The sequence below is a fragment of the Crocuta crocuta genome, unplaced genomic scaffold, assembly GCF_008692635.1.
Source record: "Crocuta crocuta isolate KB4526 unplaced genomic scaffold, BGI_CrCroc_1.0 scaffold463, whole genome shotgun sequence".
Taxonomy (NCBI): domain Eukaryota; kingdom Metazoa; phylum Chordata; class Mammalia; order Carnivora; family Hyaenidae; genus Crocuta; species Crocuta crocuta.
Genome location: NW_027527929.1, coordinates 1,298,589 through 1,324,032, shown reverse-complemented (window position 1 = coordinate 1,324,032; position 25,444 = coordinate 1,298,589). Strand labels below are relative to the sequence as shown.

Here is a 25,444-nt window from a genome sequence, read left to right as displayed (position 1 = left end):
TCCTCTCTTCCATCAACACACACTCTCCTATGGTCCTTTCTCCCACTTACAACCAAGGCTTAAGCTTCCATCCCTCCAGGGCATGGCACTGGTCTTGGGACTTTGTTGCCATGATGGTGGCCCCAGGGATGGTAGACTGGCAGGGACTGTGGCAGACCAGGGAGTGGGACCACAGAGCTGGCTTTCTCAGCACCCAACACCCTCAGGGGATGATCTCTTCCCGTACCCCCGCCCCGACCTTGGCTTTTGCTCTCTGTGCAGTCAGAAGACCCATTTAAAACAAACCAGCTGGCCTGGCCACTGGCCCCTCTCCTTGGTTGCTCTCTGCCTTGTCATGTTTGGTCACCCGCTCCTTCGCACTTCCTGGCTTTTGCCTCTCCCGTCCCCTCTACCAGGGGCACTACCCTGGCCAACTCTTAGGCATCTTTCAGCCCCAGCTCCGTTGTCCCCCCTCCCCTGGGAAGCCGCTTGGTCTTCGCGGCTCCCTCACGGGCAGCATTGCCCACCCGATGACAAGTTGTAGACATCTGGGTCAGGTCTCAGGGAACCCACGCAGACTCCCTGCACATCTGCTCACACGCCTGCCTCTTGGGTCTGAGGCTGGCTGTTGGGTCTCTATCCCCAGGGCAGCTGAGAGGGTCCTTTAGTGGCACAGTGGAGACACGCTCAGGGCAAAGTAATGACCAAAGGGGTTCTGTCTGTGCCTGGGAATTGAATTGCTGTGCTCTCCCAAACAGTGTCTGCTGTGGCATCTCACTTTTAAGTGAGAGGTGATAATGGACACTAGGTTGAAAGTCCCAGTTCTGGTCCCTGACAGACCCAGTCTCTGGGTGGTTTGGGACCCAGTTCAGTTTCTTCATCTGAATGGGCTAAGGCCTAAGAAAACGGCTGGGTTCTCATCACGTCAGGAGGTATAGACTCTGAGGCTTCTGGACATATGTTTGTGGCCCTGGACAGAAGTCGGCGGCTGTGGTATAGGAACACAGTGTGGCAGGGACAACCTGTGACAGGCAGGTTTCCCCATCTCTCACATTCTCCCCTGTCCTCACTGGAACAGGTGGGAAACCAAGGCCTGGAGAGAGATGCGAGGCCTTGCCTCGGTCAGAGCAGCACCAGGACTGGGTGCAGGGTCCAGGCCCCTCACTCCAAATTCCACTTGTTGCCCAGGTGCAGTCCAGACGCTGCGATGTGAAGACCAAGTTTGTCATGCACATACCCTGTACCATGTGCTCTGCCATCAGGAGGCGGATGTGCCCCCCAGGCTGGCTTCGGGAGCTACCCGAGAAGATTTCACAGGACTGCCAGTACGGATCCCCACCTCCTTGCCCACTTCCAGGAGCATCCTGTGGGGTGGGGGAGGGCCACCCCTGGCAGGCTTGGGTGGTGAGAGCAGGGACTCACTTATCCACATGTCTGTTGGCCCCTCCAGTGGGGCAGAAATAGGGAGTAGAGAGGAGGTGGGGGCAGCTGATATGTATTGAGCACCTACTACATGCCAGCCCCATGCTCAGCTCCAGACCAGGCAGAGGGAGGGGAGGTGGAGCCGGAGCATGGGAACCCAGTGTGGGGAGGCCATGCTGGGGGCTGAAGAGTGGGAGTCCCTCCTGTCACCCTGCCCAGTCACCCTGCCACCTTTGTGCCCAGCTACCAGGTGCAGCTGGGGGACTCTTTGATGTCCATGAGAGGCTGCAGCATGGAGTGCTGGAAGGATGTGGTGGAGAAGGCCTGCTGCCCTGGCTTCTGGGGGTCCCAGTGCTATGGTATGGGGTGGGGGCCCCAGCCTTGGGTTCCCCTGTCTGCAGCATCTGCTTGCATCTCCTTCCACTGGTTCAGTAAATGGACACTTAGCAAGCGCCAGCATAGTTTGGCTGCCTGGGGAAGGGGCCGGGGCCGGGGCTGCCCAGAGCTTCTGGGGTCAGGGGTGAATCATGAGTTCTTAGGGGCATAGCTGAGTTCCGACGGGGGGGGCTTCACAGAGTGTCCTGGGGGTGCTGAGACTCCGTGTAATGGCCGTGGGACCTGCCTGGATGGCATAGATGGGAACGGGACCTGCGTGTGCCAGGTAAGGGCCTGGTTGGAGTGGGGTGGGGACAGGGGAGGGCTGTACTGACTTGCTGCAAATGTCTGCCAGGAAAACTTCAGTGGCTCTGCCTGCCAGGAGTGCCAAGACCCCAACCGGTTTGGGCCCAACTGCCAGTCAGGTGAGTACCGGCGGGGCAGGGGAGCAAGGGCCACAGCCTACCTAGTCCCCAGCCCCCAGCAGTCTCCCTCCCAGGCCCTCAGCCTGACACTCCACCTCCCAGGATATGAGCTTTGCCTCCTCATACCCCAGCCCCGTGCTACTCCCAGAGGCCTTCACCAGGCAGTGCCCCCTGGGCCCCCAGGCTAGGCCAGGAGTCTCCCTTGGGCTCCCATCACCCCTATAGTCCTGCATTACAGCCCTGTGTTCTTGAGATGGGGCCAGCTGAAGCCGAGTTCTAGAAATGGAGAGGGTAGGGACTTAATGTCCACGTGTGTCCCTGTGTGTCCCTCCCAGTGTGTGGCTGCGTACATGGCGTGTGCAGCCGAGGGCCGCTTGGAGATGGAAGCTGCCTGTGTTTTGCTGGATACACTGGAGCCCGCTGTGACCAAGGTGGGCAGGGATGCTGGGCAGGGGGGTGTGGCAGGTACTCAGTGGCCAGAGCAAGAGAGGCCAATAGGTAAGAGATGGGGCCTGAGCCTCAGTAGGACTACCCAAAGCCCAATTTCTTTCTAAGTAGGAGAGGCACACAACTGGTCAGGGGGAGGGAATGTCATCTGAGACCCACACTGCCCAGTGGCCCAGAGAGGGCAAGGCCCTGGCCAGAGTAGCACAGCAAACTGGGCAGAACACCTTCGCTCCTGTCTTCCTGTCCAACCTGGGGCTTTGAGCCACCACAGTACTCCCTACTCTTCACTCAGAGCTGCCAGTCTGCCAAGCCCTGAACTGTCCCCAGAACTCCCAGTGCTCTGCAGAGGCCCCCGCCTGCAGCTGCCTCCCGGGCCACACACAGCAGGGCAGAGAATGCAGAGGTAAGTCTGCGACCTAGATGTCAGAGGCCCAAGCTCAGAATGACCAGGGGCTGGGGAGACATCCTTTAAAATTATTTTTAAATGTTTATTTATTTATTTTGGGAGAAAGAGAAAGAGAGCATGAGTACACACAAGCCCGGGAGGGGCAGAGAGAAAGAGAGAGGGAGAATCCCAAGCAGGTTCCACATAGGCAGCACAGAGCCAGATTGGAGGCTGAGTCTCACAACTGTGAGATCATGACCTGAGCCGAAATCAAGTGTCGGACGCTTAACTGACTGAGCCACCCAGGAGCCCCCTTTTAAACCAGCAAGTACAATCTGGCCATTTAAGCAAGTATAGCTTGCCACCGAGAGAGGGCCTGTCTCCAAGTTCTAGATCAATTTGCTCACCTCACCTTTGGGCCGTCGCTGCAGACGTGATGGGGCTCCTGGGTGCTCAGCTCACGTGGGCTCTCTCTCTGCCCTGGCAGCCCCTAATCCCTGCCAGCCATCGCCCTGTTCCCCACTGGCCCAGTGCTCGGTGAGCCCCACGGGGCAGGCACAGTGTCGCTGCCCCAAGGACTACCACGGCGATGGGACGGTGTGTCTGCCCCATGACCCGTGCACCATCAACCATGGTGGCTGCCCCAGCAACTCCACCGTGTGTCTGTACCTGAGATCAGGCAAGGTGAGCCGAGTCTTGGGTCAGGCCTGTCCCATGGTCCGCCCACCCACACTGGCTACTGGACCCTAGGCACATCACAGGCCTCTTGGGAGCCTCAGTTGCCCTTTTTGTAAAATGGGAAGAGGATGGCAGCCCTCTTCTCAGCTGGTGGGTGTGTGGGCTGAGCATAGCTTTGTGGGTGCAACAGATACCAGTGGTTATCATAGATGTGATGTCACCCTCCTTCCCCTGCCTGGTGGCCCAGGCCTCCTGCCAGTGTAAGCCAGGCTTGGTCAGCATCAACCACAATGCCTCTGCGGGCTGCTTTGCCTACTGCTTCCCTCACTCCTGCGACCGTTCAGCCACCTGTCAGGTGACCCCCGATGGGAAGACCAGGTAGGTACTAGGGCCACAGGGTGGGCACCAGGGGCAGAGCAGAGGGGGGTGGGCTGGGCAGGGACAAGTGTGCACGCATGTGCACACTCAGTTCAAGGGCCTTGGGGGGCAGGTGGGTGAGGGCCAGGCGGTGGGGACTGGCCATACCCCCTGCCCTGACCAGTTCTATCCGTGTCCCTAGCTGTGTGTGCAAGGAGGGCGAGGTAGGGGATGGGCGTGCCTGCTATGGACACCTGCTCCATGAGATACAGAAGGTCAGCCAGCTGGGTGTGGTGTTCCCGCGGCTGAGAGTCACCCTGGCCATGTTGGGTGTGTGACCCTTACCACCTCCCTGTGATCTCGTCCCTCATACCCCACATTCTTACTGGGGAGGGAGGGGCAGACCCTGCAAAGATGCCCTGTCTCTCTGCCCGAGAGCTGTGGAAGAAGAGTGGGCCGTTGTGGGGTGTGTGATCGGAGGTGGGAGCTAGCCACCCAAATCCTGATGCCTCTCTTCTACGCCAGACCAAGGCCCAGTGCCCCCTACCCAACTCTCCAAAACATAGGACTGACGCCTGAAGTTTTCCCAGATCTGTTCTGACACACCCTCTCCCGGCTTCTAGATCAGGGCTGCCACGAGATCCTCACCACGTCGGGCCCGTTCACGGTGCTGGTGCCATCCCTCTCGTCAGTCTTCTCCAGGACCATGAACGTGAGCCTCTTCCCCTCGAGGAGCTGGCTGCCAGCCCTTGCCTCCTCCCTGGACCCTGCCCCAGACGTTGGCATCCTGAGAGAGTCCCCATTCTTCCCTCTGGGGAACAGAGGCCTGGGATGCCCCTTGTCCTCTCCATCGCTTGGGCAGGGTGGCATGATGACCACTGGCCACCACGGGCCCACTCAGCACCCCGGTCCCCTTGTGCCCACAGGCATCCATTGCCCGGCAGCTCTGCAAACAGCACATCATTGCGGGACAGCACATCCTGGAGGAACTGGGGACCCAGCAGACACGCAGGTGGTGGACACTGGATGGGCAGGAGATCACCGTCACTTTCAACCGCTTCGTGGTAAGGGGGGCTATCTCAGCCTGGACACCAGAGGTGTCACAGTTGGGGGACGCTGCCTGAGCAATGGTATGGAGGTGGAACAGAGCCTCAGAACAGGAGGCTGGCATGCGCCATATGAGCCAGAGGTCTCCTGTCTCAGCAGAAGTACACGTACAAGTACAAAGACCACCCCCAGCAAACAATCACCATCCAAAAAGCCAACTACCCGGCAGCCAATGGTGTCTTCCACTTGGTCACCGCTCTGCAGTGGCAGCCCCCACCAGAGCTCCCCGAGGACCCCAAGGTAAGACAGTGCCCTCCCCTCTCTCCACCACGTGCCACTGGGTGACCTCTGACTCCCACAGAGTTCAGAGACTGGGCAAGGGCAGTTCTGGGCAGGCCTGGAACAGAACTCCTTCCCCTCTGAGGCCCAAGCAGCCTCACCCTTTTCCCCGAGGCTCTCATGCTTGTCCCTTGCTACAGAGAACCGTCGGCCAGATCCTTGCCTCTACTGAGGCCTTCAGCCGGTTTGAAACCATCCTGGAGGTGAGTTTGGGTGTATGGTCCTAGCCTGTCTGATCTTTTGTCTTGGGACCCCTCATTACCGACAGGGATCTAGGGTTCTGGGGTAGTATGGGTCTTTGCCCGTGCCCCCATCCTCTAACCTACCCATCACCATCCTGAGGTTCTGTGTTAGCATGGACCCATTGCCATTGTCTCCCATTTACTCCTCGTGGGCGTTCCCTGCAGGCTGAGGGTGGCGGGGCCCAGGCCGACCTCAGAGGTGGAGGCAGAGCCTCCCTGAGCCTCCTTCTTGCTGCCACAGAACTGTGGGCTACCCTCCATCCTGGATGGACCTGGGCCATTCACAGTGTTTGTCCCAAGCAACGAGGCTGTGGACATGTTGCGTGATGGCCGGCTGATCTACCTCTTCACAGCGGTAAGCTCGGTGGGGTGAAGGGGCTGGGAAGACGGGGTACCTGGGCCCTCACCCTCCCCTACCAAGCCCTCTCTCTCCTTTCAGGGTCTGTCCAAACTACAGGAGCTGGTGAAGTACCACATCTACAGCCATGGCCAGGTGAGAGGCTCTTCTTTGGAAGGGTGACCAGCTTATACCTGTTGCTGGGCTTTTCGAGGTTTGTCTGTAGGTCCCGGCCTCCCTCGGAGCCCCTTTTCCTCTCCCCATCCATTTGGACTCTATAAGCACAGAAGAGAGTCTGGGGACCCAGGTGGAGGCTGTGAGTCACACAGGACTGTGTGTGGCCTTATGATGTGGCTAATGCCCAGCCTGAGGCCACACTCTCCTCCACCCCAGCTGACCATTGAGAAGCTCATTTCCAAGGGTCGAGTCCTCACCTTGGCAAACCAGGTCCTGGCTGTGAATATCTCCGAGGAGGTGAGCTCTGCAAACAAAATCTGGGGTGAATGGATCAATGGAGGGGTTGGTGATGACTGGCTGGTTATGTGGTCTCTTTCAGCCCTGCCCTTATAGTCCGAGCCCCATGGAGCGCAGGCCCTGGTGGGGCTATGTGGGAGGCAGGCACACATCACATTCTCCCAGGGTCCAACAGAGTGGGAGGGCTCCAAAGACGTGGAGAGTGGGCACGAGGGTGGTGGGGTTGAGGGGGCCATATTCCACGTGACTCCAGGCCCAGAGGCTAGAAACCACGTAGGCAGAAATGACATGGCTTGGGGCACAGAGGCTGGAGCAGTTTTGCCAGAACAAGGGGCTCTGGAGAGCCAGGGAGAGGGGAGAGGAGATGGCCTGCAGGCTGGGCTGTAGGGGTGAAGGGGGCAGTGGGCCCAGGGGTCTGCCAGGCTGGACAGGTTGCACACCAGGCTCCACCACAGGGGCGCATCCTGCTGGGACCCGAGGGGGTCCCACTACGGAGAGTGGACGTGCTGGCCGCCAATGGTGTGATCCACATGCTGGAGGGCATCCTGCTGCCCCCGACCATCCTGCCCATCCTGCCTAAGCACTGCAATGAGGAGCAGCACAAGATCGTGGCGGTGAGCACACGCCGCACGGCCCCAGCCTTCCTGGGGCCCCGGCACCGCCTGTTCTCCTCCAGTGGCCCTGGGGCTGGGGCCTGGGTACAGACCCCACAGATGTGCCGCCTCCCCCACACCAGGCCTCAGCCGTCCTGTTGCTGGTTCCTTCGGGATCACTCCGGCACCTTCTGGCCCTCCTGTCCCTCTGCCACAGTTCTCACACTCCCCCACCAAGCTCCTCCTTCTGCCCTGGCCCCCCTGTCGTTGACTCTCTCATACCTCGGGGCTTGGCTCCATGACACTTTCTTGGGGTCTGCTGTACGAATAAACCATGACTGACCACTCTCCTCCCACCCCCACCGGCCCTTCCCTACCCAGGGCTCCTGTGTGGACTGCCAAGCCCTGAACACCAGCACATGCCCCCCAAACAGTATGAAGCTGGTGAGTGTCCCTTGGCCGGGCCCTTGGGGCTGTTCAGTAAGACTTCCACCCTGGGTCAGGGTCAGGCGAAGGCGCTGTGAGGCTGGACCTGAAGGCTCAGGCCCTCTCGGCCCCACTGCGGGTGGGAGTGCTGGACTCAGCAGTCCCTGGATCGGAGCTGCCTGGCACACGGGGCCGGCTCAGACCCCACGCCTGCTGACCAGCTTTGCGCGGCCCACCCCAGGACATCTTCCCCAAGGAGTGTGTCTACACCCATGACCCTACTGGGCTCAACGTCCTGAAGAAAGGCTGTGCTCACTACTGCAACCAGACTATCCTGGTGAGCCTGGGGGTGGGGTGCTCACTGCCCAGTGAGCTGGAGCCTCCCCTCCGGGGCAGAGCAGGCTGCCTTCCTCAGAGAGCTGGGTTGCATCCCAGAGGGGCTTCACCCACCTGCTTGCTCTAGAGATGGGACCAGGGAGTGGCAGTACCCCCGATGGACCCTCAGACACACTTTTGTTTCTTACAGAAACCTGGCTGTTGCAAGGGGTTTTTTGGGCCTGACTGTATACAGTGTCCTGGGGGCTTCTCCAACCCCTGCTATGGCAAAGGCACCGTGAGTCCTCCACTGCCCTGGGGTCAGGGGTGGGAGTTGGCCAGTGACTCCCTGTGTGTCTGAGCCAAGCCTGCCTCTCTCTGGCCTCGGGTTTCTGACATCTAGGCAGTGGGAGGTGGACCATGTTGTTTTTAGTATTTTAATTAGAAATAATGAAGTTGACAGATTTGGGTACCTATTTTCATGAAGGCTGTTTGTCAGTGCTCGTTTTGTGTGCTCTGTTTCGCCATTTGGTAGCATCGAGGCTAGGGGAGACACCCTAAGGGTTGTGCGTTTCTAGGTTACACAGAGGTCATCCCTGAAGCCTCTAGGGCCGGGTGTCTTTTGGGGGGCCAGTTCTTTGACAGCATCAGTGGCTTGGTCTCTTCCAGGGGGAGGTCTTCAGGGGGGGGAGCAGAAGCTCAGAGCCATCCCATAGAGGGAGAGAGTGTGGGGGGCGGGGGAGGACAGCCCCCACCCCGTGACTGGTCTCACTTCCTGCCCACCCCCAGTGCAGCGATGGGGTCCGGGGCAACGGGGCCTGCCTCTGCTTCCCGGACTACAAAGGCATCGCCTGCCACATCTGCTCCAACCCAAACAAGCATGGAGACCAGTGCCAGGAAGGTGGGTGGTCCTGGCCCAGGCTGCCTGCCAGGAAAAAAAGACTTGGGATGGGAGTTGGGGACTCCCAAGAAGGGGAATAGAGCCCCAGGAGGAAGAATGAAGGCCAGAGGGAGGAGGGGAGGATTTGAGGACAAAAATAGAAGTCTCCTTCATCCACACCAGGACAGCAACTGTGGTTCAATCTAAAGCATGTGGGATTTAAGTCAGACACACAGAAGAACTTTCTGATGGTGCTATTGGGGCAGGGAAGCTAGAGTGGGGTGACTGAAAGCAATGAATGGCCCTGCTTGCATTTCTTCTGCCTGCCCACTGAGTCTGGGATGGCCTCTGATTTTGTGACCCTGAAGTCAAATCTATGCCAGCCACCCCATTCCCCGTCCCCAGCCAGCTCTGCCCCTGCCTCAGCTTTCCTGTTCCCATCTCCTCCCTGCAGACTGTGGCTGTGTCCATGGTCTCTGTGACAACCGTCCGGGCAGTGGGGGTGTGTGCCAGAGTGGCACGTGTGCTCCAGGCTTCAGCGGCCGCTTCTGCAATGAGTCCACTGTGCAATGTGGGCCCGCAGAACAGGCCCAGATCTGCCACCTGCACGCCCGCTGCGTTAGCCAGGGTGGTGTCACCAGGTGAGGAATCATGTTTCCTCTCTGTCTCGTCCATGACCATGCGTGTCAGTTTGTTTGGCCTCTGGCCTCTTCCAGAGGCTCACCGGAGGCCTCCTCTTCACCTGCCGCAGGTGTGTCTGTCTTGATGGCTTCGAGGGCGATGGCTTCTCCTGTACACCCAGCAACCCCTGCTCCCACCCAGACCGTGGTGGCTGCTCAGAAAATGTCAGTCTCACTGTCTCTTTCCTGAAGCCCTGACAGGTGGGAGAGGGACTTCCTTTTCCTCAGCCCACTGCCCTGAAGATCTGAGTCATTTGATTGTGGCTCTCACAGGCTGAGTGTGTCCCTGAGGCCCTGGGCAAACACCACTGCACATGCCACAAAGGCTGGAGCGGGGACGGCCGTGTCTGTGTGGCCATTGATGAGTGTGAGCTGGATGTGAGAGGTGGTTGTCACGCCGACGCCCTCTGCAGCTACGTGGGACCTGGGCAGGTGAGGCACAGCAAGCCTAGAGGCAGTAGAGTGGGGTGTGGGGTCTTGGTTCCAGGGGACTCTCACCGCACCCCATCTGGCTCCAGGAACATTCACTCCCAAGAACTCCAGCTCAGGGTCTCAAACCTCAGACACAAGTGAGAATGCAGGGCTGGAAGGTTGAGTCGTACAGTCTAGAAACAGCGGACGTGTGCTGGAGACGACATGAGGCCATGACAGTTTTTTTTTTTTTTTTATATTTTTATTTCTAGGAGAGAGAGAGAGAGAGACAGCATAAGCAGGGGAGGGTCAGAGAGAGAGGGAGACACAGACTTTGAAATAGGCTCCAGGCTCTGAGCTGGCAGTCAGCACAGAGCCCGACGCAGGGCTCGAACTCACGAACCGCGAGATCATGACCCAAGCGAAAGTCGGACGCTTAACCGACTAAGCCACCCAGGCGCCCCAAGGCCATGACAGTTTTAAGGGAAGGTGCATTCGACCACCAGTTCAAGGTTGCCTTTTTCCCAAATCAGAAGGCTGTGGCTCCTGTCCCTCGGGGACGAGGACTCTTGTAACTGAGTCCACGAGTCCTCTGCTCCACCTGGCCTCGGGGCCGCTGTCTCCTGGCCATGAGTTCACTCATTCATTCACTGGTTTCCCACATAGCACCAGGTGTGTGTTACATGCTAGTCCCTGATTTAGACTTAGGAATCCAGTGCTGAGCAAAGCAGGGGGAGACTCCTGCCCAAAGAGACTGGCATCCCCAAATCTTTAGACTCATGGGAATCCAGCTGTGGAGCTTTGCAGCCTCAGACCCCAGCCACAGGGCCTGAGCATCTGCAGCTTTTCTTGTGAGGCACATCAGGCCCGTGAACCTGAAGACTGGGTGGCACTCAAGTGTCTAATACACCAATTGGGAGGCCAGGCCTGGCTGCCTCTGGGTCAATGTGTGTGTGCAGGGACTGTCCCGCCATGGCTGGGGTCACCTACCTGTGGGGTGTCCGTGACGAACACCCAACTGGCTGTGAGGGCTGGCACTACCCGCTCCACAAAGAGCTATACAATGTTAAAGTCCTGAACCGAGGACCAGAGTAAGGAGGTGGAGATGCCCCCAACTTGCAGACAAGGGCAGCTGAGATCTGGGGCATGTCACCAGTCACTCAGCTGCAGTGTGGACAAGCCCAAGACACAGGCATTCAGTGGGAAGGATCAGAGCAGGGGGCAGGGTCAGAGGTGAGTCTGTGCCGCCAGCCCTGGGGCCAGCCTTGCAGACACCTGCCTGCTCACCCTGTGCTGTCGCCCTCTCCCAGGCCTGAGGGCAGAGGGGTACCAGGTCCCCATGGATGCCTCCCTGCCAATGCCATCACTTCTGTGGACTCATCTCAAGAGCCAGCCTCCCCTCAGGGCCTCCGGCTCCTGATGTGGACCGTGGATGGGGCTGGGAGGAGCTCCATGGGTCTGAACAAGGATCCCCAGGGCATAGGGCCCATGGAGAGCTGGGGAGTGGAGGAGAGGGGTGGGTACCCCTGGTGAGATGAGGTCCTCTGCTTCTAACCTCTCCAGAGCCGGTGCACTTGCAAGCTGGGATTCGCAGGGGACGGCTATGTGTGCAGTCCTATTGACCCCTGCCGGGCAGGCAATGGTGGCTGCCATGACCTGGTGAGGGGGCGAGAGGGCCTGGAACCTGGGGGGAGGCTCTCTGGGTGTCCCTGTCTATGGCCAGGGTTGGAATCTTTCTAAGCCACAGATCTAAACCATGTCACCCCCTTGCCCACAGTAAAGAGCTTTCACTCATTCTTAAGGCCCCAGCCCCTGCCCTACCTCCTGTCTCCACCCTTGACTCCCAACCCATTCCATGCTCCTGTGGCTGCTCCGAGCCCCTTGCTGTCTGGCTCCTGACTTTATTCTGCTCTAACACCACTGCACCTCTGCCCATGTATTCTGGAAGGCCTCCCAGTTAGCTCCTTTCACGACCCGAGCCGAAGTCGAACGCTTAACCAACTGAGCCACCCAGGCGCCTCAGTTAGCTCCTCCTGCTCTCAGGGCAGGCCTCTCCTCCTGGATGCTCCCTCAGTCCTGGGGTTTCCCAGCCCATCTGTCATGATGATGTGGGGTCACTCATGTCAAATGCTCAGTGACCTTGGAGAGTATGGCCAGGCATACCAAAGGAGCAACTTGAATGCAAATTGGCTGGCTGGATAGGCAGATGGTGGGGCTGGGTGGCAAGACAGGCAGGCAGCAGAAAGAGAGGTGATAAGGGTGAACAGAGAGATGTAGGCTGGGGTGCTGTCCAGCTTGCCATCTGGGTACTGTCTCTTTGCCCCACCTCCACCCCAGGCCACCTGCCGAGCAGTAGGGGGAGGTCAGCGGGTCTGCACATGCCCCTCTGGCTATGGGGGTGACGGCTTCAGCTGCTACGGAGACATCTTCCGGGTGAGTAGGGTCCCTGTGTTTGGTGGTAGTGTGTGTGTGTGGGGGTCCTTTCATGCACCTCAGGTAGGAAGGGGCAGTGTTCAGGGTCCTGGTGAGGAGGGGGCTTGAGTTTGTCCCTAGACTGATGACCTCAGCTCTTTCCCCCCCTTAGGAGCTGGAGGCAAATGCCCACTTCTCTGTCTTCTACCAGTGGATCAAGGTAGGACAGGGCAGAATACTGGGGTTGGGGCTCAAATCCAGGAGTCCTCCCTGGATGCAGAGGTACCACATAATGTCTCCAAGAGGTGGAGATGGGGGCAGGCCTGCAGGCTGGGAGCAAGCAATCTCAGGTGGCTGCCTTCATCACTCCCCTTGTCCCTCTGTCACCACACACACAGAGTGCTGGCATCACTCTTCCTACCAACAGTCAAGTCACAGCACTGGTGCCCTCTGAGTCTGCCATCCGGAGGCTGAGCCCTGAGGACCAAGCCTTCTGGTTGCAGCCAAAGATGCTGCCTCACCTGGTCAGGTGGGCTGCCACGGCAGGAAGCTGGGGTGGGGAAGGGACTTCTGTGCAAGAACCTGCCCCTCCCCAGAGGTTTTCATTCTGACCTATGTGTACCTTTTGGGGTGGAGCCCAGTCCCAAGGATAGGTTACACTAACCTGGTTCCGTGTCCCACAGGGCCCATTTTCTCCAGGGTGCCCTCTCTGAGGAGGAGCTGGCCCGGCTGGGTGGGCAGGATGTGGCCACCCTGAGCCCCACCACACGCTGGGAGATTCACAACATCAGTGGGGTATTTGGTGAACTCTGGGCAGGAGAGGGGGTCGAGCGGAACGTGCGGGGGGTACTTCCCAGACAGGGGTCCCCATGATGAGATTGAGTTGACCTCCGCAGGGCCGGCAGAGGGCATACCCAGGACAGTGTCTTGGGACCAGTAGTGACTGGCCTGCCGGGGGCTGTCCGTCTTTGTCTGCATGTGCATACCTGTCCCTTTTGTGCATGGGTCCTGATATGGGTCTGTGTACCCATCTGGCAGGTTCTGAGGGTGTCTGGGCCAGGCTGGGGGCCACTGGGAGCTGCCTGGGTGCCCAGCAGAATCTCTGGGTGCTGTACCCACTCTTAAGTGTCCACCTGTGCCTCCCTGTGACTGAGCCCTGCTTGCTGCTTTCCAGAGGGTCTGGGTGCAGAATGCCAGCGTGGATGTGGCTGACCTCCTCGCCACCAATGGTGTCCTACATGTCCTCAGCCAGGTATGGCCGGAAGGGTGTGCCCGGGGAACATCCTGAGCTGAGGGGCACTGACGTACTGACCAGCCCCTATGCTCCATGGCAGGTCTTACTGCCTCCGAGAGGGGACATGCTGCATGGGCAGGGCTTGCTGCAGCAGCTAGACTCGGTGCCTGCCTTCCATCTCTTCCGGGAGCTGCTGAAGGTAAGGAACAGAGGAGAGAGGGGTGTGCCTGGTCGGAGCACCCTCCCCCAGGGCCTGGAGGGAGCTGGCTGGCCCCAGGGTCGGGACTGGGGAGGATTATGCTCATTGGTGACCCCGGCCCCCTGCCCTTAGCACCACAAGCTGGTGTCCCAGATTGAGGCCGCCACGGCCTACACCATCTTTGTGCCCACAAACCACTCTCTGGAGGCCCAGGGCAACAGCAGCAGCCTGGTGAGGTCACTGGGATAGGGCCACTGAAAGGGGAGGGTGAAAACCTGGGTGAGCCTCTCATCCTATAACAAAGGGACAAGGTGGGTGGAATGTACTGTCCTGGGCACTTGGTAGTCCCTGGAGTCCCTGAGCTGCTTTCCTGCCAGGATGCAGACACAGTGCGACATCACGTGATCCTGGGAGAAGCCCTCTCCTCGGAATCCCTGCAGCGAGGGGGACACCGCAACTCTCTCCTGGGCCCTGCCCACTGGCTTGTCTTCTACAACCATAGCGGCCAGGTCTGCAGGGGTCGGGGGCTGGGAGCCTGTAACCTCCGCCCCAGAGACCACCCAGCCTGGAGACTCTCCCCGGAACCTGTTAGCCCCAAGGTGCGGGTGGTAGTGTGGGGGGTGGACTCAGTCTCCTCCCACCCTCCTCAGCCTGAGGTCAACCACATGCCACTGGAAGGCCCTGTGCTGGAGGCCCCTGGCCGCTCACTGTTTGGCTTGTCGGGGGTCCTGAGCGTGGGTTCAAGCCGCTGCCTGCATAGCCACGCTGAGGCCCTGCGGGTGAGAGGCTGAGGCCGGTGGGGAGGATACCGGGGAGGGCAGGGAGGGGGGTTGCGGTTCAGAGCTGGGAGGTGCTGGCTGGCCTGGCTGGCACAGAGGGGCACTTGATTGGGGTGGGACAGGAAGGAAGGTGAGTTTGGGGGCCCCCCATCCCAGGACCACCTGAAAACTTGCCCTCCCTCCCCCCAGGAGAAATGTGTCAACTGCACCCGGAAATTCCGCTGCACTCAGGGTTTCCAGCTGGAGGTGAGGATGGTCTCAGCACGGCTGTGTCTGAGCTTGGCCTGCTCTCCGCTCCCAAGGTGTCTGAGCCTACAGGGCCCAGTCGGCTCACCCAGGCCTGGGGAATGGGACAGCAAGGGCTGCTTGACCTCCCTGGTAGAGGCTAGGAGGCCCAGGCCCAGGTCTGCGAGGAGGACCTCATTCACTTGCAGCCCTGAGTCCCGCCTGCTAATTTTCTGCTGTTCTGCTCTTCCATCTTACCCACTGATACCTATAGTCTGTGTCTCCCCGTTCACTGTCCTGCCCCTACCTGAGCCATGGGTTGAGCCCTCCTGCCTGCCCATTTCCAGAACACTCCCAGGAAGAGCTGCGTCTACCGATCTGGCTACTCGTTCTCCCGGGGCTGTTCTTACACGTGTGCCAAGAAGATCCAGGTGCCTTGCGGCATCCCCACCCCTAAGTCTAACCAGAAAGGGGGAGGTGGGAGTGCAGGCCCAGGGGAGGAACTTGGCCTAGATTTCAACGGCAGAGGCAGGACTGGGGCTAGGGTTGAGGCAGGGGGCAAGGGCCCAGAGGAAGAGCAAGGGGGAGAAGTCTCAGGTCAGTGGGACCAGTGTTTGTCTCCATGGCCATGCCCTAGGAGGTATGGGCGGGGAGAAGGGAAAAGGGGTTCAGCCTGGACACTGTCAACCAGGCCCCAGGGGCAGCTGCTAGGCCCAGCTCTGTCCCTCACTGTGAGAACCGGCACAGCCATCGCCTGCCCGAGGCTCTGTTTCCTCGCCCCTGCCATGAGGAGGGTTGTAGAAGGTAGCCTCCAACCCCGTGATTCCAGCTTGCTTCATTCTATGGCTTTGTGGCCTGTCCCCGTCCCACCCCTCCAACATTTCCCGTCACCCCCACTTCCCTCCCCCTACATCTGGCCTGTGCGGGGCCTCTCCCTACCCCCTCCCCACAGGTGCCTGACTGCTGCCCCGGCTTCTTTGGCACACTGTGTGAGCCGTGCCCCGGGGGGCTGGGTGGTGTGTGCTCGGGCCATGGGCAATGCCAGGACCGGCTCCTGGGCAGCGGGGAATGCCGCTGCCACGAGGGCTTCCATGGAACGGCATGTGAGATGTGCGAGCTGGGCCGCTACGGGCCCAACTGTGCTGGAGGTGAGCACTGGGGAGGGCGGAGGACAGCAGGCACAGGGATGGACCGGCAGGGACAAGACAAGAGCATTGGGTAACTCCTGCCCCCCCTCGTTCTGCTCCCAGTCTGCAGCTGTGCCCACGGGCTGTGCCAGGAGGGACTCCGAGGGGACGGGAGCTGTGTCTGTCATGTGGGCTGGCAGGGCCCCCGCTGTGACCAGAGTGAGTGGCCTTAAGGGGGATAGGTGGGTGACTCCTGGGGAAGTGGCTCCTGAGTCCAAATGACCAGAACCATCTTCTCAACCCCCTAGAGATCACCAGCCCTCCGTGCCCAAAGAAATGCGATCCCAATGCCAAGTGAGTGAGCTCAGCCTGGGACAGGTGGGCAAGTGGGTCGGGGCGCTGGGGGCAAGGAGGGGCTGGGCAGGCAGAGGCTGAGCTGTCGCCACCCCTCCCAGCTGCATTCAGGACTCGGCTGCAGGCCCGGCCTGTGTCTGTGCTGCGGGGTACTCGGGCGACGGCATCCACTGTTCAGGTCCAGTCACACATGGGTGCTCCTGGCCCCCATTTCCCTGCAGAGCCCTCTCCGGTCCCTCTGAGTCTAGTTTTAACCCCAGTCCCACCTCAGGGCCTACCCTGCCCTCTGACCTTTTCCTTTCTCCCTCCCATGCCTTCCTCCCTCGTCCCCACTCTGTCCCTGTGCCAGCTCCTCACAGCTCTCTGGGATCATCTCCCCCTAGAGGTGGATCCTTGCGCCCGTGACCATGGAGGCTGCTCCCCTCACGCCAACTGCACCAAGGTGGCACCTGGGCAGCGGACATGCACCTGCCAGAATGGCTACACAGGAGACGGGGAGCTGTGCCAGGGTGAGGCTGGGACCCACACCCTGGGCATACGTGGGGCCAGGGCTCTGGCTTCAGTGTTGTGAGTCACACTACGAGAGGCTGAGGGGCCCACGGGGGCCCCTGAGAGCGTGGGGGTGAGTACCTGATTGCACAGATGAATGAAGGGCCTCCTCTCACCCCCACATCTCTTCCCCCAGAAGTTAACAGCTGTCTCGTCCGCCACGGGGGCTGCCACATGCATGCTGAATGCATCCCCACAGGCCCCCAGCAGGTCAGCACAACAGAGGTGGACACTGGGGCTGTGCCATTCCCTTGTAGGGGGGCCCCCCTCAAACCAGGTGGGGTGCTCCTTCTGTCCAGGCTGCTGGCCTGCTCTTGGGTCCCAGCAGCCACACTGATTAGGATTTGGGACAGGTCTCCTGCAGCTGCCGTGAGGGTTACAGTGGGGATGGCATCCGGACCTGTGAGCTCCTGGACCCTTGCTCCCAGGTCAGGGCCCAGCCCCACCTCATTTCCTAGGGGAAGGGGACTGAGGCAGGAGCCAGCCCTCCTTGCCCCCCATCAGGGTCCCAAGGGCCTCTGAAGGGTAAGCTGCCCTCCCATAAGCTCCAGTCTGACTGATCAGTAGCAAACTGGGATTTGGGGGTTGGACAGGGGTCTTCATGGCCCCTTACCATGGCTGGGGCAGAGGAGTCTGGGAGCCACTGACGCCTCTCTCTCTCCTGTCCCTGCCTCAGAGTAACGGAGGCTGCAGCCCCTATGCTGTGTGCAAAAGCACAGGGGACGGCCAGAGGACGTGCACCTGTGATGCAGCCCACACTGTGGGTGATGGCTTCACCTGCCGTGCCCGAGTTGGCCTGGTAATGGTGCCCAAGTTGGACCCCTGACCCAACCTTGGCTGTGCCTCCCCATTGGCCTCACCCATGATATCAAGACCCAAGACTGGATCCTGATCCTGGCCTTAACCACGACCCTGACCCCTGACTGTACTTGGGTCTGACCCAGCTATGATCCATGAAACTAATCCTAACCCCAGCTCAGACCCCCGGCTTTCCTTTCCTCATCTCTGCCTTGGCCAGACCTTGGGCCGCAGGTGCTGGGACAGGCACCAGGCCCTGAATGGGGGCCACCTAAAATCTGAGCTGATCCTCGCCCCCCCCAGGAGCTTCTTCGGGACAGACATGCCTCATTCTTCAGCCTCCGCCTCCTGGTGAGTGACCAGCTGGCTTCCACTTCCTCAGTCCTGCCTGGGTCTCTCTGATCTGCCGGTCCCACCGGTCCTTGGGCCTCCATGTTCTTATTTGGTCAGGGGGTTTGGCAGTTCTGATCTCAGAGTCCGAGTCTTTCCACGAGGATCCGTGGAAGCCCCGAGTTGGTCGAAAGTTACCCCTCTTCCACTCCAGCTGTTTCCCCCTCCCCCTAGGAATACAAGGAGCTCAAGGGTGATGGGCCTTTCACAGTTTTTGTACCTCGCACAGATCTAATGACCAACCTGTCGCAGGTAATGCAGTCCTCTCCCACCCCTGGCCAGGCTGGGAGGGGGTGGGCATTCTGGGGCGTGGGCAGAGGCCGCAGTCAGGGGCCTCCCGCTACCCTCCTGGACTCCCATCCCAGGACGAGCTGGCCCGGATTCGCACCCACCGCCAGCTTGTGTTCCGCTACCACGTGGTCAGCTGCCGGCAGCTGAGGAGCCAGGAGTTGCTGGACGAGGGCTACGTCACCACGCTCTCGGGGCACACACTGCGCGTCCACGAGAGGGAGGTGAGCCCGGGCCCGGCCCTCTCCTGCCCTAACCCACCCACAGTACCTGCCCCTGTGCCCTGAACCCAGTTACGACCTTCTGTCCTCCGCTAGGCCTGGGCAGGCCTTAGTGACAGGGAGACCAGCTCCAGACCCTGCCCACTACCAAGTACCTCTCCCCAGGCCCTGGTCACATCCCCACCCCCACGGGCCATACCTGGAGGCCTTCTGCCTTGACTGGGCCCACCTTCTGCCCCAAGACTCACCCAATGCAGGTTCTGCCCCCACCTCAGGCCCCACCCACGGCACGAGTACCCCACAAATCAGCTTCATTCAGTCCTGGGCCCCACCCCCAGGGCAGCATCTATCTCAATGACTTCGCTCGTGTGGTGAGCAGTGACCACGAGGCTGTGAACGGCGTGCTGCACTTCATCGACCAGGTCCTGCTGCCGCCAGATGTGTTATACTGGAAGCCTGACGCTGCCCCTCTCCTGCGGGTATGACTGGGCACAGGCCTGGAGGCTTATCAGGCAGGTTGCTGGGGGCCTCAGTCGCTCCCTCCCTGTCTGACCTCAAGGCTCACAAGTGCCTTTCTGCAGAGAAACATCACCGCCGCTGCTGAGAGCTTTGGTTACAAGATCTTCAGTGGCCTCGTGAAGGTACTGCCCCCCTGTGTGGGCCGGTCAGTGTGTATTTGTGCCTGTGTGTGTGTGTGGTAATGTGAGTGTATATTCACCTGTCTGCACACTTACATGTGTGTCAGCCTGTCCCGTGTGTGTGTACAGGCCAACTGTGTATGTGAGCCTCCCAGTGTGAACACAAGGGTATGTTTATGTGTGTCTACAGACCTGAAAATAGTCAAGGCGTGTGCAAGCTTATCCCTGCATGTATGTCCATGTGCATCTGGCTACAGAACGCGGCTGGCCACCTGGTCCCTGGATCCCCTTCCTGGTCTCTGTGGTCCAGCCCCCTACCTCTGCCCACCAGTCTCTGACTGTCACACCCCTGCTTCTTGCCAGGTGGCTGGCCTCCTGCCCCTACTTCAGGATGCAGCCCACAGGCCCCTGACAATGCTGTGGCCCACAGACGCTGCCCTGCAAGCCCTGCCCCCTGACCGCCAGGTTTGGCTGTACCATGAAGACCACCGGGACAAGCTGGCAGCCATTCTGCGGGGCCACGTGATTCGCAACATTGAGGTGGGTGCACCCCCAGCCCTTGGTCCCCACGGCCTGCTGCCCAGCCTGCCTGCCCAGCTCCAACCAATAGCTCTATCTGCTCAGGCCTTGGCGTCTGACCTGCCCAACCTGGGCCCTCTCCGCACCATGCATGGGACCCCCATCTCCTTCTCCTGCAGCCGTGTCCGGCCGGTGAGTGTGAGGAGAGGGCTTGGATGAGGGCAGCAGGAGGCAGAGGCTCTGACAGTGCGGGGCCGCAGTGCACCTGTGACCCCGTGTACTCTCCCTCTCCACCTGCAGGGTGAGCTCACAGTGGGTGAGGAGGACGCCCGCATTGTGCAGCGGCACCTGCCTTTCGAGGGTGGCCTGGCCTATGGCATCGACCAGCTTCTGGAGCCACCTGGCCTTGGTGCCCGCTGTGACCGCTTCGAGACTCGACCTCTGCGGCTGGTGAGGGAGGCCATAGGTCAGAGGTGGAGGGGCACGGGATCCTAGCCAAGGGACCGGATCGTCCAGTCATCTGACCTTGCTGTGTTGGCCTCTGTTCCTTCCAGAAGATCTGCAGCATTTGTGGGCTAGAACCACCATGTCCTGAGGGCTCGCGGGAGCAGGTAAGGGCCTGGGAGCTGGGTGCGGGTTTGGGCAGGGCCCAGGGACTCCAGGGCTGTTTGACTCCTCTCTGCCCAGGGCAGTCCTGAGACCTGCTGGAGGTACTACTCAAAGTTCTGGACATCCCCCCCACTGCACTCCTTGGCCCTGCGCAGCATTTGGGCCCGGTCTAGCCTCTGGGGTCAGCCCCAAGGCCTGGGCAGAGGCTGCCACCGCAACTGTGTCACCACCACCTGGAAGCCCAGCTGCTGCCCTGGCCACTATGGCAGCGAGTGCCGAGGTGAGCATCCCAAGGTTGTGGGTATCTCTAGTGGGCCCTTCTGGCACAGCCCTGGCCACTGCTTTGGAGAAGTGTCGGGGTGCTGGGGTGGGGCAGGTCTGGGCGGTGAATGGATTGGGCTGGGAGGGAGTGCTCTGAGAGGCTGGTGGGCCGGCTGCGGGGGTTCTTATCGGTGAGGGGACTTGGGTGGATTGCAGCTTCCAGAGGAGGCTTGGCTGCCCCGGGTGCAGGACGAATGGTGTGGCTGGGCGTCCTAAAGAGCCCTGGCCCCCCCCTCACTTCTCTCACCTTTCACTAGCTTGCCCTGGCGGTGCCAGCAGCCCCTGTAGTGGCCACGGCTNGACTTGGGTGGATTGCAGCTTCCAGAGGAGGCTTGGCTGCCCCGGGTGCAGGACGAATGGTGTGGCTGGGCGTCCTAAAGAGCCCTGGCCCCCCCTCACTTCTCTCACCTTTCACCAGCTTGCCCTGGCGGTGCCAGCAGCCCCTGTAGTGGCCACGGCANGGACGCCTACTGCTACCGCGAGCAAGGTGCAGCCCCCCGGCCCCCAGAAACCCACCCCCAACACATGCCCCGGCTCGGCCCCTTTCCACTGATCCACCCAACTGCCTGTCCCGCAGACGTGGCCTGCCGGTGCCGCCAGGGCTTTGTGGGTGACGGGACAAGCATCTGCAATGGGAAGCTGCTCGACGTACTGGCCGCCACTGCCAACTTCTCCACTTTCTATGGGGTGCGCAGCAGCTCGGCCTCAGGGCTGAGGGTGTAGGCAGCTGGGGGTCCCTGGGGATGGGGCCTGCCCACAGTCCTATTTCCCCCCTCCCAGATGCTGCTTCGCTATGCCAATGCCACCCCTCGGGGTCTTGACTTCCTTGACTTCCTGGATGATGAGCTCACCTATAAGACACTCTTTGTCCCTGTCAACGAAGGCTTCATGGATAACATGGTAACCAGCAGGGGCTGTGGACAGAGCCAGACCCGGTCCTGATGCCTCTGGCTGGCCTAGGCTAACAGGCCTTGCTTTCTTTGCCCGCAGACACTGAGCGGCCCAGACCTGGAGCTGCATGCCTCCAACACCACCTTCCTGAGCACCAATGCCAGCCGGGATACTGTGCTCCCTGCCCACTCGGGCCTCAGGCTCGTCTTCAGTGCTGTGGGCCCTGACAACAGTTCCTGGGCCCCTGTGGTGAGTTTGGCTACTGCATCTCCCCTGCTGGCCCCAGTCCTCACACACTCACCAGGCCTGATTCTGGTCTTCCTATAGGCCCCAGGGGTGGTTATGGTTAGCCACGTCGTCGTGTGGGACATCATGGCATTCAACGGCATCATCCATGCTCTGGCCAGGCCCCTCCTGGCGCCCCTACAGCCTGTGAGTTGGTGAGGGGTGGGGAGGACAACAGGCAGAACAGCAAGGGGTGAGGGGACGGTCCTGGCCCGTCTGGCCTTGACGCTCTTCTTGTTTGCAGCGGGCGGTGGTGGCACTTGAGGGTCCACCCGTGGTGGCAGGTGTAGGGGCTGTGGTGGCTGCCGGAGCACTGCTCGGCCTGGTGGCTGGGGCCTTCTACCTCCGTGCCCGAGGGCAGGCCACGGGCTTTGGCTTCTCCACCTTCCAGGTAGAGCCGTCTTGGGTGGGGACGTTGGGGGTGTCTGGGTCCATTGATCTTGCCCGAGGCCCCTCACCACGCACCTCTCTTCTCAGGCGGAAGATGATGCCGAGGACGACTTCTCCCCCTGGCAGGAAGGGACCAGCCCAACCCTAGTCTCTGTCCCCAACCCTGTCTTTGGAAGCCATGATGCTTTTTGTGAACCCTTTGATGTGAGTATGGGGGGTAAGGAGTGACAGAAGGGGGCCCCAGGGCTTGGCTATCGGCCCAGCCACAGATGGCCCTCCTACCACCCAGGACTCGCTCCTGGAGGACGACTTCCCGGACACCCAGCGGATCCTCGCGGTCAAGTGATGCGTCTAGGACTGAACAGAGGCACGAGCAGGAGGGAGACTACTTTTATTGCCCGCCCTGAACAGACGCCCAGCACGGGTGGGGCAGGAGGGGTTAGGACCTGTTCTGGACAATAAAGGTGCCCTCAGCGGATGTGGGCCATGTCGCCAAGGAAGGGCGTCTTCATGCAGCCGGTGCAGAGCTGGTCCATCCAGAGTGGCGCCTCATGCTGTAGGGGTGTGCGGCGCGGGTAGAAGGTGAAGTCGACCCGGTAGTTGAGTAGACAGCTGAGGGAGGCCATGTAGAGGTCAGAGAAGCGCACGAGGCGCCGTGAGAAGTACGTGGGGTTGTGGAAGGTGCGGAAGATGCTCCCAAACTGAGCGTTGAACAGGGCCTTGGTGATGCACCTGAGGAGGAGACACGGGGCACTCGAGCGGGCACCACAGGAGTGAGGCTGGGAGCCCCTCCTGCCCGACCCTGCCCACCTCAGCTCCTGCCGCTCCTTTATCCAGGCAGCCAGCACCTGCTGCGACTCAGCATCCTGGTACGTCTGGGGGAGACAAAGCGGGTGCTGGGTGTGTGCCTGGGCAGCAGCCTTGCCCTCCCCCCAGGCCACCCCACGCCCCCACACCTGCATGCGCTCCAGAAGCCCCGTGAGTGCCTGCTGCCACGTCAGGGAGTGCATGTATTGCTCTGTGTTGATGATGCGGATCTCGCGCTCTAGCTCGGGGATGATGGCACCGGTTCGCCAGCCGTGCCGCAGCATGAGGTCCTGCGGGCGAGGACAGGGTTCAGCATCAGCCGGCAGGCCCTTTCCCTCCCACCCAGCCTTGCGCCCCTCACCGCCAGATCACTGTACAGATGGTCTCCGAAGTAGAGCACACGGGGTCCACGCCACTCCGTCAGGCGCAGGAAGTCATATAGGTTTCCCTGGAGAGAGATGGGGGGGGGCCACCACTGAGCACAGTGTACCACGGGGCTGCCAGAGCCACGCCATATTCTCCACCCTCCTCCCAAATCCCCAGGGGAAGTGCGGCCCCTCCAGCCGCCCTTTCCCGTGGCCTCACTGTCCCCTGGCTCTGGCCCCGTCTCCTCCCCCTTCACAGGAAGGGGGTCTGCCTGCCACAGGAAGGTCTCCTGTCGGCCTGGCATGGTGCCCTGGGCCTCCCCTCCCTGTGGCCTCACACCCACCCCAGGGATCCCACGCTGTGGGAAACAAACTACAGCAGCAAGCCCGTGGCCCTGAAGCCCTTCCTGTCCTCCCCGGCCTGGGCCCAGAGGGACCCGGCAGACCTCACTGCGAAGCCATCTGCCCCTCCTGCTCCAAAGCCAGAGAAAAGATGAAGGCAGTCAAGCTCAAATACAACAGAGGAAGCTTGCAGGAGAGCAGAAAATGGGGCAGGGGGCCCAAAGCAGGAAGTGCAGCAGCCCACACCCCAGAAATGAACAGAATTCACACTCAGCAAAGGAGCTACTACAGTAGTCTGTGCATGTGAGAGGCTGGGGGGAAAAAGCCACGCGTGGCAGACACAGGGCCGTGAAAGAATTGGTGAAATAAGCTCAAGTGGGGAGCCTGTAGAATCAAGTATGAGTGGGCGGAGCGCTGAGGACATGCCCTGAACCTAGAGAGAATCTCGAGGTACAGGTGCTGAGCCAGGCCAGATGGAGCCTGGGTTCCTGCAAGGGGAGACAGGGAGGGAGCATAAAGACAGACAAGAACCAAGCAGGATCCGGTGCACACACAAAATGAAACTTCAGATCATAAGGCATAAAGAAAAGGCTTAAAGCTGCTAAAGGAGAAAAACTCCCATGTTCCCCGCGTAGGTACATGACCCTTCTCAGGCTTATTAGCCAAGATGCCAAGACAAAGGAGAGCTGCCCTCAGAGCTGAGGTTAAGAGCCTGCGCTCAAGGGGGCCACGGAGAGTTGGGTGCTGCCCAGGTAGGAGTACTGCCTACAGGCCGGGCTGCTGCCCTGGGTACCCCAGGCTGCTCCCGACCTGACTGCTGACTCCCCCCCGCCCCCAGCCCCTGGGACTCCCTCCCTCAAAGAAGCCCAGCTCAGCCAGGATTTCTGCATTCCATCCAGGGCCAAATGCCTTAATCACCACCCAACCCCTAGCACTAGGCCCCCTTCTCAGCTTCCTAGCCACCAGGCAAGAAAAGGGGTCCCCAGAGGCCCGTGAACTGCTCCGACCAGCTTGTCTGGCTGTAGCAGAGTGGTCAGCACCAAGGAATGACAGTGTTGTTTACCAGGTATTTAGTAAATGCCTGGCCAATCTAAGGGCTTGTACACCACAATTCAAGTAGGACATTATGCTTTTTTTTTGCCTTACTTTATACCTCTTTTATAGATGAGGAAAAGAGAGAGGCCAAGTGACTTGGCCAGATTCCCTCTGCTATTGAGTAGTAAACTTGGAATTCAAATGAAGGTAGCGTGACCAGGCCTGTGCCCTGAGAGCCATTCCCCGATGCCCCTGGACATGGTGCAAGGGGCAGAGCCTCGGCAGATGTGTGGTGACTAGGCAGGGCCCAGGAGGCTGTGCTGCTGTCCCCTCTGCAGCCTGGGGCTGTGGTTAGGCCAGCCAGATGGCACTCACCTGCCGATAGATTTTGCCTTTCTCCAGGCGGGTGATGCGGTCCCAGTGCAGGGAGCCTTTCTCGTCGAGTTTTCTGAAAGGCCTGGGGTCAAAGGGGTAAAGGGCTTGGATTCCAGTCTGAGGCAGGACCAGGGGCAGCTACCTCCCCAGTCTGCAAAGGCTACTTGCTCACACAGGCTGGGTGTCTGCTGACAAGGGGGTGTCCCCACCCCAAGCATGCAAGGTGGTGAATGAAGGCCAGTGCCTGCTCCCCGCCCTCATCACCCCTTGCTAGGCCCATACTTGCGCCGGTCAGTAAAGAAGCTGGGTTTGTCCGCCTGGACGATGACCACATCGAAGAGCTGGCGCCAGTCGGGACCCACCATGTGCCGCATCCCCTTGTCCCTGGGCAGAGGTAACACAGAGGTGGAACAGGCAGCAGGTGGGCTGAGGCAGGCTCCTCCCTGGGCCCCACCCCATCCCCCCCCCTCCCAGGAGCC

The 25,444-nt window shown here is 60.4% G+C and overlaps 2 protein-coding genes across 4 annotated transcripts in view; one reads left to right on the top strand and one right to left on the bottom strand.

Moving 5' to 3' along the window:
- The window catches only part of STAB1 (stabilin 1), a 25,281-nt gene extending 2,725 nt beyond the window's left edge, over nt 1-22,556 (top strand). The window contains exons 2-64 of the mRNA XM_077749928.1: nt 1,168-1,304; nt 1,645-1,760; nt 1,977-2,062; nt 2,132-2,201; nt 2,537-2,632; nt 2,941-3,051; nt 3,521-3,717; nt 3,959-4,089; nt 4,271-4,398; nt 4,692-4,780; nt 4,995-5,132; nt 5,272-5,415; nt 5,595-5,657; nt 5,938-6,051; nt 6,136-6,189; nt 6,427-6,507; nt 6,963-7,121; nt 7,482-7,544; nt 7,768-7,863; nt 8,053-8,139; nt 8,631-8,742; nt 9,176-9,362; nt 9,473-9,566; nt 9,675-9,833; nt 11,376-11,471; nt 12,150-12,245; nt 12,397-12,444; nt 12,623-12,753; nt 12,908-13,019; nt 13,399-13,476; nt 13,559-13,657; nt 13,790-13,888; nt 14,035-14,166; nt 14,308-14,436; nt 14,626-14,682; nt 15,009-15,092; nt 15,614-15,809; nt 15,912-16,007; nt 16,097-16,142; nt 16,244-16,320; nt 16,526-16,651; nt 16,828-16,901; nt 17,045-17,119; nt 17,368-17,490; nt 17,793-17,840; nt 18,054-18,131; nt 18,245-18,391; nt 18,727-18,867; nt 18,970-19,029; nt 19,390-19,566; nt 19,651-19,737; nt 19,846-19,995; nt 20,100-20,156; nt 20,233-20,434; nt 20,733-20,834; nt 20,894-20,962; nt 21,053-21,162; nt 21,256-21,375; nt 21,466-21,615; nt 21,694-21,798; nt 21,896-22,042; nt 22,129-22,245; nt 22,331-22,556. Coding sequence (XP_077606054.1) covers nt 1,168-1,304; nt 1,645-1,760; nt 1,977-2,062; nt 2,132-2,201; nt 2,537-2,632; nt 2,941-3,051; nt 3,521-3,717; nt 3,959-4,089; nt 4,271-4,398; nt 4,692-4,780; nt 4,995-5,132; nt 5,272-5,415; nt 5,595-5,657; nt 5,938-6,051; nt 6,136-6,189; nt 6,427-6,507; nt 6,963-7,121; nt 7,482-7,544; nt 7,768-7,863; nt 8,053-8,139; nt 8,631-8,742; nt 9,176-9,362; nt 9,473-9,566; nt 9,675-9,833; nt 11,376-11,471; nt 12,150-12,245; nt 12,397-12,444; nt 12,623-12,753; nt 12,908-13,019; nt 13,399-13,476; nt 13,559-13,657; nt 13,790-13,888; nt 14,035-14,166; nt 14,308-14,436; nt 14,626-14,682; nt 15,009-15,092; nt 15,614-15,809; nt 15,912-16,007; nt 16,097-16,142; nt 16,244-16,320; nt 16,526-16,651; nt 16,828-16,901; nt 17,045-17,119; nt 17,368-17,490; nt 17,793-17,840; nt 18,054-18,131; nt 18,245-18,391; nt 18,727-18,867; nt 18,970-19,029; nt 19,390-19,566; nt 19,651-19,737; nt 19,846-19,995; nt 20,100-20,156; nt 20,233-20,434; nt 20,733-20,834; nt 20,894-20,962; nt 21,053-21,162; nt 21,256-21,375; nt 21,466-21,615; nt 21,694-21,798; nt 21,896-22,042; nt 22,129-22,245; nt 22,331-22,387 — 6,810 coding nt within the window. The 3' untranslated portion in view covers nt 22,388-22,556. The remainder of the gene's footprint in view (nt 1-1,167; nt 1,305-1,644; nt 1,761-1,976; nt 2,063-2,131; nt 2,202-2,536; nt 2,633-2,940; nt 3,052-3,520; nt 3,718-3,958; nt 4,090-4,270; nt 4,399-4,691; nt 4,781-4,994; nt 5,133-5,271; nt 5,416-5,594; nt 5,658-5,937; nt 6,052-6,135; nt 6,190-6,426; nt 6,508-6,962; nt 7,122-7,481; nt 7,545-7,767; nt 7,864-8,052; nt 8,140-8,630; nt 8,743-9,175; nt 9,363-9,472; nt 9,567-9,674; nt 9,834-11,375; nt 11,472-12,149; nt 12,246-12,396; nt 12,445-12,622; nt 12,754-12,907; nt 13,020-13,398; nt 13,477-13,558; nt 13,658-13,789; nt 13,889-14,034; nt 14,167-14,307; nt 14,437-14,625; nt 14,683-15,008; nt 15,093-15,613; nt 15,810-15,911; nt 16,008-16,096; nt 16,143-16,243; nt 16,321-16,525; nt 16,652-16,827; nt 16,902-17,044; nt 17,120-17,367; nt 17,491-17,792; nt 17,841-18,053; nt 18,132-18,244; nt 18,392-18,726; nt 18,868-18,969; nt 19,030-19,389; nt 19,567-19,650; nt 19,738-19,845; nt 19,996-20,099; nt 20,157-20,232; nt 20,435-20,732; nt 20,835-20,893; nt 20,963-21,052; nt 21,163-21,255; nt 21,376-21,465; nt 21,616-21,693; nt 21,799-21,895; nt 22,043-22,128; nt 22,246-22,330) is intronic.
- Nucleotides 22,416-25,444, bottom strand: part of NT5DC2 (5'-nucleotidase domain containing 2) — a 7,657-nt gene continuing 4,628 nt past the window's right edge. For all 3 annotated transcript variants that reach the window (XM_077749794.1, XM_077749779.1, XM_077749788.1), the window contains exons 9-14: nt 25,248-25,349; nt 24,966-25,047; nt 23,210-23,296; nt 22,998-23,138; nt 22,852-22,916; nt 22,416-22,773 (exon numbers count right to left, since the gene is read on the bottom strand). In XM_077749794.1, the coding sequence (XP_077605920.1) occupies nt 22,512-22,773; nt 22,852-22,916; nt 22,998-23,138; nt 23,210-23,296; nt 24,966-25,047; nt 25,248-25,349 (739 nt within the window). In that variant the 3' untranslated portion in view covers nt 22,416-22,511. The remainder of the gene's footprint in view (nt 22,774-22,851; nt 22,917-22,997; nt 23,139-23,209; nt 23,297-24,965; nt 25,048-25,247; nt 25,350-25,444) is intronic.